Below are 15,317 nucleotides of genomic sequence, written 5' to 3'. Positions count from 1 at the left end.
CACTGAGTCATCACATACTTTAGACTCTGATTGAGGCAGTATGCCAGATGTGATGGACCAATGATCTGATCTGTTATAACAAACCCATGGTAACTAACAGCTGCAGCACAGAAGGCATGGTACTCTGAACTCAATGTGGCCAAGTGATTGACCAATAAACTGTTTATTCCAACTATTTTTGTTTTTAAAATGCAGTTTACAAAATGAGAGAGGAAGGCTTTCAGTTGAGTTCTGCTGCTCTAATTACCTGGTCATTACAAATAGCACTTTTATTCAACATCATAGATGTTTATACACATGGGGATCACGTGATAGTAGGACAACCAAACTGATTATAAAATGATACAGTAACACTGGAGATCAAGCATCTAATGGACAATACTTTCCCAAGTGCAGGCTGCGGTTCAGATCATCAATCGTTAGCCTCAAAAATAAAATTAAAGCTTAACAAGAAAAGATGTTTGGCAGGTGCACTGTGTCTGGACTTGTCTAGAATCAACAAAAACTACATGACTTCTGTATAATGTGTCTGAGGCATTGACACAGGTGAAAGGAGAAAAATCTAAACAAACTTTTCAGTAAAATGAACACTCTCATGCTTGAAGCCGTGAAAGCACACGTTCTGACTGAAAAGTCAGCATTGGACCACACCATGTTAAGTGAGAAGGTATTTGAGGTGGTGGAAAAAACGATGCAGAGTGAAAGAGTGACTTGGAGACTGAAGAATGTAAGAGGGAATACAAGGAACTGAGTAGACAGATTCAAAGGGAGACTAGATGAGACAAGTGACCATATAAAGGCAGAATGTGTGAAATTTGAGAATTATAAAGAGAGCAATAACACAAGTTATGGTTACAGCGGTCAGCTTTTCAGTAAGAAATCTTTCTCTGCAATCAAATATAATGAAAGATTACGATGGCAGAGTTCTCACTGACGGTGATGATACTGAACACAGATGGCGAGATTACTGTGCTGATCTGTATGACTCAGAGCCACTTAGAGCACAGTATGACAGAAAAGAGAGTACAGAGTTGGATCCATCAATCCTGCAAGAGAAAATGGTATGTGCTATTATGAAAATGAAGCCTGGGAAAGCACCAGGGGTAGAAAACATACCAGCAGAATTATTAAAAGCGATTTGGTGACTGTGGTATTGATCTCACATGGAAAATTCGCAACCATGTATGGATGACTAGAAATTGGCCAGACGACTGTATAAAGGTAATCTTTCTGGCCTTACCAAAGGCAGGAGACATAACAAGGTGTAGTAATTATTGTGTCATCTCCCTGATATCACCTGTGAGCAAAATTGTTCCTAATCCTGGATCATATGAAGTAAAGGATAGACGCAGAACTACCACCACCACAAGTTGGTTTTAGACAGGGCCATGCCAAACATCATCAAATTGTGACTATTCATGACATCACTGAAAAATGCAGCATGTACAATCACCTATTGATTTATTGACTATTCAAAAGCATCTGATACCATCTGACTGTGACCATCTTTGGAGGAGCCTGAAAATCATAAGGATTCCTAAACATCTCATTGAACTCCATGTTTCTACCACCACCACCAGACCACAGTGTGAACAGCAGTAGGTGACAGCGAGTGGTTTTCCACTGGGCTGGGTGTGAGACACAGGTGTATTTTAATTTATCCCCAAGCCTTTTCAACATATATGAAGAATTTATTATGAGACAAGTCCTGAAAGGTTTTGACAAAGTGGAAAAAGTTCAGATTTTCACTGGTGGGCACCTTTTAACCCACCTTAGTAGTTTATCTCAGATAGAAAATTGTCTCATCACAATATTTTGCAACCAGAATTCTGCCTTCAGGCCCCTTGCACATAGGTGGGTGATCCACTTACGCACTTGGTAATCTGATGTGTCCCTCTGCCAGATCAGTGACTCAGCTGTGGCAGCCAACCCTGCTTACGCAGCATAAAGTATCAGTAACCTAAAATGACACTTAAACACATCGGGGACAGGTGCATTAAAAACCACAGACTTGCATAGATGAGACCGATGAGGGGGTAGAAGATTGAGGAGAGAGGATCAGTTATGCCAGTGGTGGTGGTCATAATTTCATTGCTTTGGGTGAGACAATTTTGTGTCACCAGAGTAATTAGGGGTAGAAATTCTGACTACTTAAGTAGAGCCTTAGCAAAAGATCAGCAATGAAAATATTCTTGCTGGCTGGAATAGTTGGTGGGAATTGCCAACAATTTCAGAAAGGAAAGACAGACAGTTAGGGTGAACCTTATCAATCAAAATAAATCAGTAACAAGTGCCTATCCATTGTTCTAGATGCTTTCACAATGATTCCACAATATTATACAAGACTTATTGCTCTAGCTACTGGTTGCCAATGGCTCCCAGTGGCTACTGCAACAGCCAGGGGTCAGCTGGGTATAAGAGCCCCTGTGACATCGTCTTTCCTCCTAATGTCCCTAATGCCATGTCCCTAATGCCAGCCTGAGGGAGTGGGTTGGAGTAGGAGCTCTACAACACCAGAGGATCCCCCTCCAATGGGAAAATCATCCCCTTCCCAGCTATACAAAGTGGCCTTAAAGCGGGAGAGAATCTGGCCTTATATTTCTAAGCACAATTTATTCCCCACGTACCCTAAAACAGAGATGGGCTTTGTAGCCTGTTCTGAAAGTTAACAAAGACACCTATACTTTAAAAGATATTGATGTGCATTATGTACACAGTGCTACACACCACAACGTTTTCAAGCAACCTGGGAACAGAAACCCAGAACTTTCCAAAAGCACCTATGGATAACTTTACAGTGTTTGGTAACACTTGGAGGCTGTATAACCAAAGCCAAAAAGGAATTTTAGGTATGCTGCCTCCGCATTGGTCAGTGACCACCCCTCTGGCAGTAATCTCAGGGGGAAGGTGTGATGTTTCACTCCATATTATTTATGAAATATGCTTATGATATGAATATGACATAACTGAGGTATACTTTATGGAAGATGGCTCATGTGAGATATCATTGGAAAGGTTCTGATTTACTGAATGTGATTATCCAATTTGTATGCCTGTATCATTTCTGTATCTGAAGTTAGGAATATTAACTCCGTATCTGCATTTCAAATGTGTTACTTTGGGTGTCACCCCTAGACCGGGCTAATGGACCATTAGCAGAGACAATGGCCTGTGAAGGAGCTTGCTCTTCTTACGGATGCTGGAGACCGCCTACGAGCAATGGCTGCGACAGCCATGCAGACATGGGTCTGAGTCACCAAGTACTGGATACCCCTCCTCCCCTTTTGGAATGCCAGTGGTTTTCCACTAGAAGACAAAGGGTTCCCGCCTTACACAAGAGCTATATCAGGCAGGGGAGTGACATCATCATGGTTATCCTCTGCCTCCCCACTCAGAGAAACACTGAAAAAACACCTGGAAGCAAGAACTGAACTGAGGGGAGAAGGGCTGAACCCAAGCAGGAAGGGCATCCAGCTTGCAAGTAGTAATAACTGAGGTTTCAAGCGGGAGACCAGTGCATCTGCCTTTCAAGACTGTCTGTAATCCGCCTGCAGCAATACCTAGGGTGAGAAATTACTATTTGTAAGCAATTTCTTTAGTGAAACAAGCTTAGCTTGCGTGTTTTTGGTTTTATTTGCTTAGTAATCTGCTTTGTTCTGTTTGCTACCCCTTTTACCACTTAAAAGCTGACTTTTATAGTTAATAAACTTTGTTTTAATTATTATTAAACCCAGTTTCTGTCATTTCTAACGGGTGGGAGGGGAAGAAGTTGTGTATACCTTCCTCCACATTGAGAGAGGAGGCGGATTTCATAATATACCTTTGGGTCTGCACTCCAAGGGAGGTGGATACCTGAGTGCTGGGGCAAGTCCCTTAAGCTGAGCCTTCCCAGAGCTCCTCTCAGTGTCTGTTCCGTTCTGCAGTTGGATGTGGCCCTGCCTGTGTGTGTGTGATGGAGGAGACTTAATGGCTTGGCTCAGCAAGACCGGTTAAAAGGGTGCCCAGGCTGGCATAACAGGTGGGCTCAGTGATATCTCAGCACATCAGGTGCCATCCTAAGGGGGGCAACCCGTCACATTGAGTACTTCAGCTTTTTCCACATCATCTGTCACTAGGTTGCCTCCCCCATTCAGTAAGGGTCCCACACTTTCCCTGACCACCTTCTTGTTACTAACATACCTGTAGAAACCCTTCTTGTTACCCTTCACATCCCATGCTAGCTGCAACTCCAATTATGCTTCGGCCCTCCTGATTACACCCCTGCATGCTCGAGCAATATTTTTATACTCCTCCCTAGTCATCTGTCCGAGTTTCCATTTCTTGTAAGCTTCCTTTTTGTGTTTAAGCTCACGGAAGATTTCTCTGTTAAACCAAGCTGGTTGCCTGCCATATTTGATATTCTTTCTGCATGTCAGGATGGTTTGTTCCTGCAACCTCCATAAGGCTTCTTTAAAATACAGCCAGCTCTCCTGGACTCCTTTCCCCCTCATATTAGCTTCCCAGGGGATCCTGCACATCAGTTCTCTCAGTCAGTCTGCTTTTCTGAAGTTCAGGGTCCGTATTCTGCTGCTCCCCTTTCTTCCTTTTGTCAGGATCCTGAACTCGACCATCTCATGGTCACTGCTGCCCAGGTTGCCACCCATTTCTACTTCCCCTACCAATTCTTCCCTGTTTGTGGGCAGCAGGTCCAGAGGAGCATGGCCCCTATTTGGTTTCTCCACCACTTGCACCAGGAAGTTGTCCCCAACATTCTCCAAAAACTTCCTGGATTGTCTGTGCACTGCTGTATTGCTCTCCCAGCAGATGTCTGGGTGATTGAAGTCCCCCATGAGAACCAGGGCCTGTGACCTGGAAACTTCTGTTAGTTGTCCGAAGAAAGCCTCATCTACTTCATCCTCCTGGTCTGGTGGTCTGTAGCAGATGCCCACCTCAACACCACCCTTGTTGCTCTTGCCTCTAAACTTAACCCAAAAACTCTCAACAGGCTTTTCTCCAGTTTCATACTAGAGTTCTGAGCAATCATACTGCTCCCTTACATATATTGCAACTCCTCTACCTTTTCTCGCCTGCCTGTCCTTTCTGAAGTTTAAACCCATCCATGACAGTGTTCCAGTCATGTGAGTTACCCCACCAACTTTCTGTTATTCCAATCGCATCATAGTTCCTTGACTGTGCCAGGACTTCCAGTTCTTCCTGCTTGTACATGAGTTTATGACCATTAATTCTCCTAATTCTCCTTTCAATTACATTGGTATAAATCAGATATGATTCTATTAAATTCAATGGAGTTACACAAGTATAAAGCCTGAGTACACAAGAGAAGAATTAGGCCTTTAATCCACTAGACTATATAGCCATTGGTTAAGCATGCGAATTTGCAGGTGTTAAATTAGCAACAGAAGCCGATTGTTCACTCTGTGTACTAAAAACAATGAGGGTTACAAAGAAGAATTGATTATTTAATGGCTTCAAAGTTCAAGCAAGTTGTGTTCAGACTGATAGCTGAATATGAAAGTGTCATGCAAAATTGGATGTAATTTACAGTGTGTTGCTTTTTCAATAATAAATTAAAGTTAATTCTTTACATTTGGAAATGCCTTTCATCTGAGGAAAGTATTCTAAACAATTATTGTGGGGCTTTTTAAACTTGTGGGAAGATTTTCAAAAGCACAAGGGGCAGTCAGACACCTAACTTCCTTTGAAAGTCAATGGGATTTCGGCTCATAATTACCATTTGTGCCTTCGAAAACCTCTCTCTTCACTTTTTGAGTCTAATTTGAGAGTGTTTCTGGTTTTACAACCCCTGGGCCAGATCCTTAGCTGGTGTAATTCAGCGTAGGTCTATTGAAGTCAATAGTAGCTATGACAAGTTATACATGCTGAGGATCTGGCTATCTGCCTTTACTTCCTATTTGAAAGGCAGGGGGAGTATCAGAGTAACCCTAGAAAAGACAGCACCCAGCTGCTAGGCTCAAACTTGGCTGTGAAAAACATAAATACCCCCTGTGACGAGTTCCCTAGGGTGCCACATGGATCTGGGGTACCACTAAGCCCTCTGTTTTACCAACCTGGGTTCCCTCTCACACTGTGATGCTGTGACAAGCTGCAAACCTCTCCAGGTACTGAACTTACACAGACATCCACCGGCAAGGATGCCCCCAACTGACTTACATGAATACTTTTGCCAGCCACTCATGAACCAACAATAGAAAGGCTCCAGCCAATTTCCCCCAGCTCCCCAGCTTTGCACCTCTAAACTGTACCGTCTTGCCCTGGTCCAGTGTAAGTTTATAACCCAGTCTGCCCCTCCCTCAATGTAGAGAGGACATGCACCAGCTCTTGTTCCTGAGCAGATTTCCCAAGCACTTCAAGCAAAACACACTGTTTTGAGTAAAATATAAAACAGATTTATTAACTACAGAAAGATAGATTCGAAATGATTATAAGTAATAAGTGTACAGATCAAAGTTGGATACCTAAGAAATAAAAGTAAAATCAGAATCTGAGTTATATACACTAGACAGGAGTTGAATCAAGCAGTGTCTACCCCTGGTAGATAATACAAGTCGGTTACAGATCTTCCATACACAGGCTGGAATTCTCTTCCAGCTGAGACCACCTCCCCAGTTTAGTCTTTTTCCTCCAGATATGTTTCCGGGTATTGAGTTGTGGGGGGTGAGAGGCCAAGTGATCATGTCACTTCCCCTCTTTTATAGCTTCGTCCAGCTTGCTGGAAAGAGGCTTTGCTATGACATGGGTCAAGCAGTCTCCATTGTCTATGTGCTATCTCTGAGAAGTCTCCATTGTATACGATCCTTGGGATAGATCTTAGGGGTGTGGATTCCTTTAATAGGCCATCCGTGTGTGTGGCTCCTCCATTGTTGCACCTGAAAGGCTCGTTCTGAGTGTTCCCAACCTTACAACATATTTCAGTAACACACTCACACACAGCAAAACTTCATAACTTCACATACAATCCAACAGGATATTAATATACAACAGTTCAAGACTTTTAAAATAATATCTCACATGGCATACTTGGTACAAAACATATCATAATTATGTGACGGTGGTGAATATAGGGGTGCCAGGGTGCAGCTTTGAAGCACAGCATGTTGCAAATCCCTAAAATGTCTGCTTTGAGAAGGTTGGTAGCGTGAACCTCCTTCTGTTGGAGGGATTTAGGGATAGTGGCTTCAAAGGCAATAGGGGTCCGTTGGGGAGGGAGACATGAACTACTAGTAGAAACCTAGGCCAAGATCTGAGTGAGCTGTAGGTGGTGGATACAGGGTTGACTCTGTTCTTACGCTGCTATAAATCAGGAATGACTTCAATGAAGTTATTCCAGTTGTACCCTAGTGTAACATCAGAATGTAGCCTAGTGCATGGGTAAGTGCCTCTGCCTTAGGGGCTTCTGACCCACTGCTAAGCATTGCCTCCTTCCTTGATTGATTGCAGTGCTTGGCAGGCTTCTTTCTCCTACTCCTTATGCTGATAGGTGTGGCCATCACTTGGTCATAAATATCAGAGGGATTCCCAACAGGTGCTCAAGTTCCAGAGAACCCCTGGAATTGGAACCTGTGAACCTATCACCCACTTCCACAATCATTGCCAAAACCACATACTGCAGCTCTTGTCAAGGGGTCGGCTTTTACAAAAACCTGTGACCATCCTGTCTGCAGCTGATGGGTTTGTGCTCTATTAGTAGATATTTTTATTTGCATATTGCTCATTCTTTACATCCTTCCCATATTTTAATATTTAAATTTTAAAGTAGATGGTCTGTACAGTACTTGTTTCTTTAATTAGTTTCCAAATTGCTAGCAGAATTTCAGATTTTACAGAGATTTTTTTTCTAAGAAGTTTCACACTTTAGTTTAAATGCTCATCTATGGTGAAAAAGTCCAATCTAGAGCCTCACTAAGAAGAAGATTGGACAAACACCTGTCAGGTATGGTCTAGGTTTACTTTCTCCTGCCTCAGCACAGGGTGTTGGACTTGACTTCTTGAGGTCCCTTTCAACCCTACATTCCTATGATTCACATCCTTACTGTAGGAACAATATGAAATCAGTCGCAAAACTGATAAATCTGTGCTATATTTGCAATCAACATCACCTTCCAATATATTGAACTTTCACAAGTCAAGAAGCTGAAATGCTTCAACCAGGCTATACTCCTCCATCAGGGTCTGCAGTTTGAAGTCAATGGTGCCGGTGCTCCTAAATCAGATGCTTTTGAAAATCCCACCCTTAGGTGCCTAAATATAGATCTGGGAGTCTATTTTTTGAAAAATCTGGCATGTATGTATAAAAGTTTGCAATAATGTTAATGTATTGAAAGTCTAAATACTTTTCATTGTTAACATTGAAGCAATTATGTTTTGAAGCCACAAACATTTTATGCCCCTAAGAAATGCTTATGCCACAATAAAAAATGCACAAGTAGTTACTATTCATGTGAGTGAGTATGTGTTTGCTTATGTACCTGCTTATGTGTTTGCATCTACTCTAGGAACAGAGACTGAATTTAGGTTTGGTTTAGCTAGCCTAGACAAACCTTAAAGCATCTACTCATTTATTTAGCTTATGAGTGAACTGCTCAATTATGTGGAGGGAGAGGTTCAGATATTAAAAGGGGGATTCCCTGGAACTGAACCTGGGGAAAGAGGAAGACGGAGCTAAATTGTAGGAGGTGAAGTTAGTGTTTTACTTAAAAAGAGAGAAAAGGAAACACAGATGAATAATAAGATGTGCCTAAAATGTGGTCTGTGTGAATGAACCCCTGTACCTGTATGCAGCCCTACTGAAATCGATGGGGATCCTCATTGGCGCTGGGGTATAGCCCAATAGAGCTCATTGTTGGACTGGGTATGTACTTGTATGTTGTATCCCTTCCCTGCTTGGTCTTTTTAGATTATATGCTCTTTGGGGCAGAAATTGTCTTCCTCTGTGCTTGCAAATCAGTTGGTATATTTTGGGTGCTACTGTAATATAAACAGTAATAACTAAAGGAACCACTTGTATACAGTGAGCAGGAGTGATACCCCAAATCAGGGAAAAGCCCCAAAATGCAGGTATTGGGGGGTTTAAAAAAAAGAAAAAGGCCCAAAGCTACTATTAATAGAATGATTTTCTTGTTCATGCTCGAATATAAAAGGAAACCTGTGGGTTTTTTCGAATTGAAGTTGCCAAGTTTGCAACTCAAATTCTGGAGCACTAGAAAGTGAAACTGACCAGAAAGAAACAAAAAATACCCTAGTTAGCACAGAGCAGTATTACTGTTTGCCTTGTAAAACAGCATCAACACAAATTGGAAATGACATTCTAAGCCATTAGAATCATGTTAGATATTAGCTTCCATCCCTCCCTTCTCCTACCCCCAGCCTCTACATGCTCCTGCCCCCCCAAACCTGCCCTCTATCCTGCCCAAACCCTCCTTCCTGCCCCAGCCCCCAAACCTATCCTCCTTCCCACCCCCAAACCTGTCCCTGCTTGCCCCCAGCTCCCCAAACCATCCCTCTATCCTGCTCCAGCCCCCCAACCCTTCCCTCCTTCCTGCCCCCCAGCCCCCTCCTCCTTCCTGCCCCAGCCCCCAAAACCTCTGTCCCTGCTTGCCCCCAGTTCCCCAAACCTTCCCTCCTTCCTGCACCCCAACCTTCCTGTCCCCATCCCCCCCAAACCTTCCCTCTATCCTGCCCCCAACCCCCCAAACCTTCCCTCCTTCCTGTCCCAGCCCCCCCACACCTTCCCTCTATCCTGCCCCCCAAATCTCCCTGTCGCCCACGAACGGGCCCCACGAGGTCACAGCCGCTGCTTCCCGACAGCTGTTAACGCCCTGAAGGCCGCAGCCAGTTTCCATGGCAACGAGCGGGCCGGACTCCGGCCCCGCCCAGGCCCGGCGTGTGGGCGGAGCCACCTCCCGCCTCGGCCCGCGCCGCGCAGTGAGCGTCCGGGCCCGGCCTCGCTCGCACGCAGCGCTGCGCGATGGCTCCCGCCGCCGACAGGGCCGGCTACTGGGGCGCGCCCACCTCCACCCTGGAGTGGTGCGAGGAGAACTACGCCGTGTCCTACTACATCGCCGAGTTCTGTGAGTGCCGGGGCCGGGGCCGGCCCAGCCCAGCCTCCCTCCCTCCCTCCCCCGAGCGGGGCTGTTCCTTCCCCGCCAGGCCCGGGGGTGGCTCCCTCCCTCCTGCATGTGGGCCAGGAGCCCGGGCCGGGCTCTGCAGCAGCCCCCTCGAGCCCCGGTGGGAAGCGGGAGACGGTCCCAGCAGCCCCGTGTGCCCCAGCGCCCCGCTGTGAGGCGCGGGACTGACAGCCCCTGTCCCCGAACTCGTGGCCGCTGCATCGGGGCTGGTGTAAACTGATAACCTGTTATCCCAGGGATGCATCCCAGCGGCTCTAGGCGGGAGCTGGTGAAAGGTGGGCCCCAGACTCAAACAGGAATGAATGCAGCAGAGCCCTCTGCTCTGTGTGGTGCAGGAGGTCGGATTAGATGTTCACAAGGGTCCCTTCTAGCATTGTAATCTCTGACGCCGGGGATAGCCTTGGGATGCCTTGCTGCTGGAGAGATGATGATGGCAACAGGCTATTGGCTATGGACAGTGGGATGGCTTGGGGCCTTAAAGACACGAAAAAGGGAGATTCTAAATCAAAAATCACACACATAGTGCCCTATCCAGGCGCAGGGCCGCCCGGGGGTGGTGGTGGTGGGGGAGCAAGTGGGGCAATTTGCCCTGGGCCCCCCCAGGGGCCCCCATGATGATATAGTATTCTATAATGCAACTTTTTTTTTTTATGGAAGGGGCCCCCAAAATTGCTTTGCCCCAGGCCCCCTGAATACTCTGGGTGGCCCTGCCCAGGCTTGGAAGGATTAGCGTTTTATCAGTAAACGTTGGTAAACGTCAGTTTTACCATACACTGGCAAACTGATTACATAAAATCTCCATCTGTGATAATCGAAATATACAAATAAGCAAAGTAGGAAAAATGCTGCGTAGAGACTTCTTAGAGTTTGATTTGAGGATATTTGCTTCCTATGTTTTGACAGGCAGTGTTGACAATTTGTGTTATAAAACTTTATTTTTTTAAAATTCAGCATCTACTGTCATTGAGTAATTATTATCTGACCACCACCACCCACTGTCTGACCCTTCCATAATTTTCTGCAACTGTGAAAATGTAAATAGATAAGAATTTTGAAAATGCTTATCATTGATCTCTGTTGAAATTAGATAGATACAAAATTGAATTTCTCTAAGCCTTGCCATGAGTTTGCATAGGCCTTAAACAGAGTGAGGCACATTCCCTGCCCTTTGCGAGGGAGGTAGGAAGAAGTGACGGTCTAAGATGGACAAAGCAAAGTGCAGTTGTTCCTGAAGAGGCACTTGAGGAAGGATACGTTAATACAGGCAGGACTTATTAATCAAGATGGTCTTATTTTTTAGGGACCGAAGGTGGGACAGCAAGCTGTCAGGCTTTGTGCCTAGGGATGGCCTTGGATCACAAGAGAGGAGATGCTCACATTGTATTCATGGCAGTGCAGATTGTGCTATGAAAAATACTGATTTTTGACCTTTATCTCCCCCCCCCATAATTATGTATTTTTGTGTCATGTTTAAGGGTGATGGTGGTCATAGTGCATACCTGCTGCTGTATGATAGGGGCCTTATGCTGCAAAGGTTTATGTGTGGGCTTAAAGTTAAGGGCTCTTGTTTGCACATTAGTCTAGGAGAGCAGGATCAAACAAACCAGATCCCTCCCCCAGCGTGTTTGGAGCCTTGTATTAGAAAAAAATCATAGCTGAGTATAGTTTGGATGCCTCACAGATTAGGTATGATTTCAGAAGTGTTTTGAATGAGTGGGAGGAAGTTTGGCATCCATTTTTGGAAGGTTTAGGCATACAGGAGGATGATACAGATGATCCTATTGGGTTTTCTTTTGTCACAAACATTGGAGTGGGTGAAAAAGATAAAGGGAATGGTCATGAGAGAAGCTTTTGTAGAGTGGTCATGGGAAGGTGTGTAGGAGTAGAAGAGGAGCAGTGTAGACAAGGCAGAATTACAGAGATATTAGAAAAACAAAGTCAGTATTAGAAGTGGGGCTGGTAGTGCTGCCTGTTAAGGTTGCCTGAAACTTTCCATTGTAAGACCTTGTTTTCAATTGTTTATCATTTTTTACCAAACTTTAACCATTTATAGATCTAAGGGTGAAAAAGAGTAGTGACTAGTAAGATGCATATTTGTATGGATTGAAAAGCTATAAAATGAGGAAGTTGGGACATAACGTGTTAGTCCATGCTAGTAGGTGCTAGATATGGAGAGGAATAAAATAATTTTAGAGATGTAAAGAAGCAGCAGAATTTGATGAAGGGGACATAAATCTACACAGATTTGAAGGGTGTAAACGCCAAGAAGGAATGAGAATTATTTAGCATGGTAAACGGGGATATAAATAGGAGTACCGGGATAAAATTTAAAAAGAAAAAAATTTAGACTGAACATCTGCATGCTCCTTGATAGCGAGGTATAGTTTATTGAATAATCTCTCCAGGGAAGTGGAGGAGGCTCCATTACTTTTACAAATGTAAAATTAGATTTTACTAGTGTCTAATTCAGGGGTTCTCAAACTGGGGGTTGGGACCCCTCAGGGGGTTGCGAGGTTATTACATGGGGGGGGGGGTCACAAGCTGTCGACCTCCACCCCAAATCCCACTTTACCTCCAGCATTTATAGTGGTGTTAAATATATAAAAAAGCGTTTTTAATTTATAAGGGGGGGGTGTCTCGCTCAGAGTCGTGCTATGTGAAAGGGGTCACCAGTAAAAAAGTTTGGGAGAGTCCCTGGTCTAATCCATGTACATTATGGAATAATCTTCCATTATTGTCGAGATAGACCAGGGTGAACTAATAGGTTTCCATCTCTACATCCTATGAGTAAGCAGAGAAAGAAAGAGAAGACAAAGATGACATCATGGTAGTGGAGAGTGTTCTGAATGTGAGGGTCAGAGGAAAGATAAAGCTCAGTTTTAGAGGAATGAATCAACTAGAGTTGTAATTTAAATCAGAGCAAATGGATTAACAACCTGTCCTTCATAAAAGAACCATGGGATCTTTCATGACCTTTGGTTTATAGCTCTTCTGAAGTCCCTTATTTGTATCTAATTATTTTGGATATTAAAATTGTCAGTTCTTCGCTATCTAGTGAATTTAAAAAATGAATTGGAAGTATTTTTCCATTCTGTATGTGTCCCTGAGTCTCCCTGACAGTCTTTGTGATTTTTACTATCACATCCTATTTGAAACTCAAATGCACAAGGTAAGCATACTGTAAAATAAAAGTTTTTCTCTTCTTTGTTGTTTTATTTGTAGATATTACTTGCAATAATACCAGATATATAAAAAAACCTCAGACCAATATGCAAATGCATTAACAATTACATAGCAGTATAAAACACATTGGTGCTTGCTTTTAGAATTATGTTGTTTATGGAGGAGAAAAAAGTTTGTTATGAGTGGTATGTTCTTGGGTAACAAATTAGCAATTTCTCATTAGGTAGAAAGGCACAAGACTTCTTCAGTAAACCTGCATGTATCTAGGTAGAGGTATGCCAATTTTTATACTAGATTGTAAAAGCAGGATGTCCAATGTGTTACAAGCACTGGAGAGCCCCTCACTACAGTGACAATATTTCTTAATTTTTGTATCTAGTTTTTATTCCAAATAATTTATAAGAAGCCATTGGATATTTGAAACTTGCAGGACACTGTCAGGGTTAAACCATGTGTTCTTTTTACAGTAAAAACCATGTTATCCAGCCCTGTACCAACTGGTAAGCTCTATAAACCGGCATTTCTAATCTTTATAGAAAGTCTGGTTTATAGTCCGGTTGGCACGGCTAGGCGGCTCTGCGTGCTGCCCTCGCCTGGAACCGTGGCCAATGGGAGCTGCAGGGGCAACACCTGTGGACGGGGGAAGCGTGTGCAGAGCTGCCTGTCAGGTCCTCAGGCATTGGTTGACGCTTGTGGGGAGCCACCCGAGGTGAGCACCTCACATCCCTTCCCATGCCCCAACCCCTGTCCTGCACCCAACTCCCTCCCAGAGCCCCCTGCACCCCCCTTACCCCCCAAACTCCCTCACTCTTCGTTAACTAGCATTTTTCACTTACCGGCACCCCCCATTCCCCCAACATGCTGGATAAAAAAGCTTTTACTGTACTTATCTAAGGGCATGTCTACACCACAGCTGCAGTTGTGCTGCTGTAGTGCTATAACATAGAGGCTTCCTGCATTGCCAAAAAACCCTTCTTCCTTCAGTCTAGCCGTGTCTACCGCGAAGGTTAGGTTGACCTAAATATGGTTCTCAAGGCATGACGTTTTTCAGCCTTGAGCAACATAGCCGTGTTGATCTAATTTTTAAGTGTGAACCATGCTTACTAAAACACTGTAAGAGCCAAAAACGTTGGCTTGTTTTGCAACTCAAGTCATTGTGCCACTTTGCAAATGTTTTTGATATGCTAATTTCAGTACAAACTGAGTCATTGTGCTCATGTGCTGGTCCGGAAGCCTACGTGTATTTCTTTCCTATTCATTTTCTGAACGAGTAGTAAATGGTGGCAGCTGATCAAATTTATGTATTCAGAGTTGTGAGGTCATGTAGTATACACTGTTTGTTTTAATAAATTCGAAACCAAAGGTTCCTGTCTGGGATATTTTTGGTGTTCAATTCCAAAATAAAATTTCCCTTCTGCCTTCCTTTATCCACTTACCTGACTGATTTTTCCACAACTCTTTCTCCAACATCTTCCAACTCCCTTAATCTTCTCCTCCATATCTGCATTCTGTGGCAGAGCTTGTTGGATCATTGATACCAATGGGAAATAAAATCTTTGGGTTTTTTTATTTCATTTAAATAGACTCCAAATGCTCCCGGTCTCTCCTCCGCCTGAGAAAAAAGAAACAAAGGTCTTGAAAGGCAATTATTTTTTAAAACCTTGAAGCCTAAAGGGACCTTTACCTCTAACTGTACTTTATTCCCTTTGTTGGTCTAATCTGCGTGCATACTAGTTCGTTCTTTAGAGTTGGTCAAAAGTGCAGTGCTGATGGCACTTGTTTGTGTGTGAGAGGACAACACAATACTGAAGCACTTGTTTTGAACCAATCCGTTCTAGCCCCCAGTGCTCGCACACTGAATTGTGCAAACTCTGTAAACTTTGTAAATAAACCAAAGCAACAAACAAAAAAACCCCACCCACCCCTAAAATATTGGGCTTGCCATTCAATCTTAAGTTCTGTTGTGTGTGTCATCTCCTTATTTCTAAT

The 15,317-nt window shown here is 43.8% G+C and overlaps 1 protein-coding gene across 2 annotated transcripts in view; it reads left to right on the top strand.

Annotated features, from left to right (window-relative positions):
- The first annotated feature begins 9,920 nt into the window (after window positions 1-9,920).
- ACER3 (alkaline ceramidase 3) overlaps window positions 9,921-15,317 on the top strand; it is a 69,190-nt gene continuing 63,793 nt past the window's right edge. Inside the window, exon 1 of one of the 2 annotated variants that reach the window (XM_034759128.1) lies at window positions 9,921-10,088. In XM_034759128.1, the coding sequence (XP_034615019.1) occupies window positions 9,986-10,088 (103 nt within the window). In that variant the 5' untranslated portion in view covers window positions 9,921-9,985. The remainder of the gene's footprint in view (window positions 10,089-15,317) is intronic. The other variant, XM_034759130.1, reaches the window with a different exon arrangement.

Source organism: Trachemys scripta, chromosome 1, assembly GCF_013100865.1.
Source record: "Trachemys scripta elegans isolate TJP31775 chromosome 1, CAS_Tse_1.0, whole genome shotgun sequence".
NCBI classification, from domain to species: domain Eukaryota; kingdom Metazoa; phylum Chordata; order Testudines; family Emydidae; genus Trachemys; species Trachemys scripta.
The sequence above is the reverse complement of the archived record's forward strand: the minus strand, read 5'-3'. Positions and strand labels throughout refer to the sequence as shown.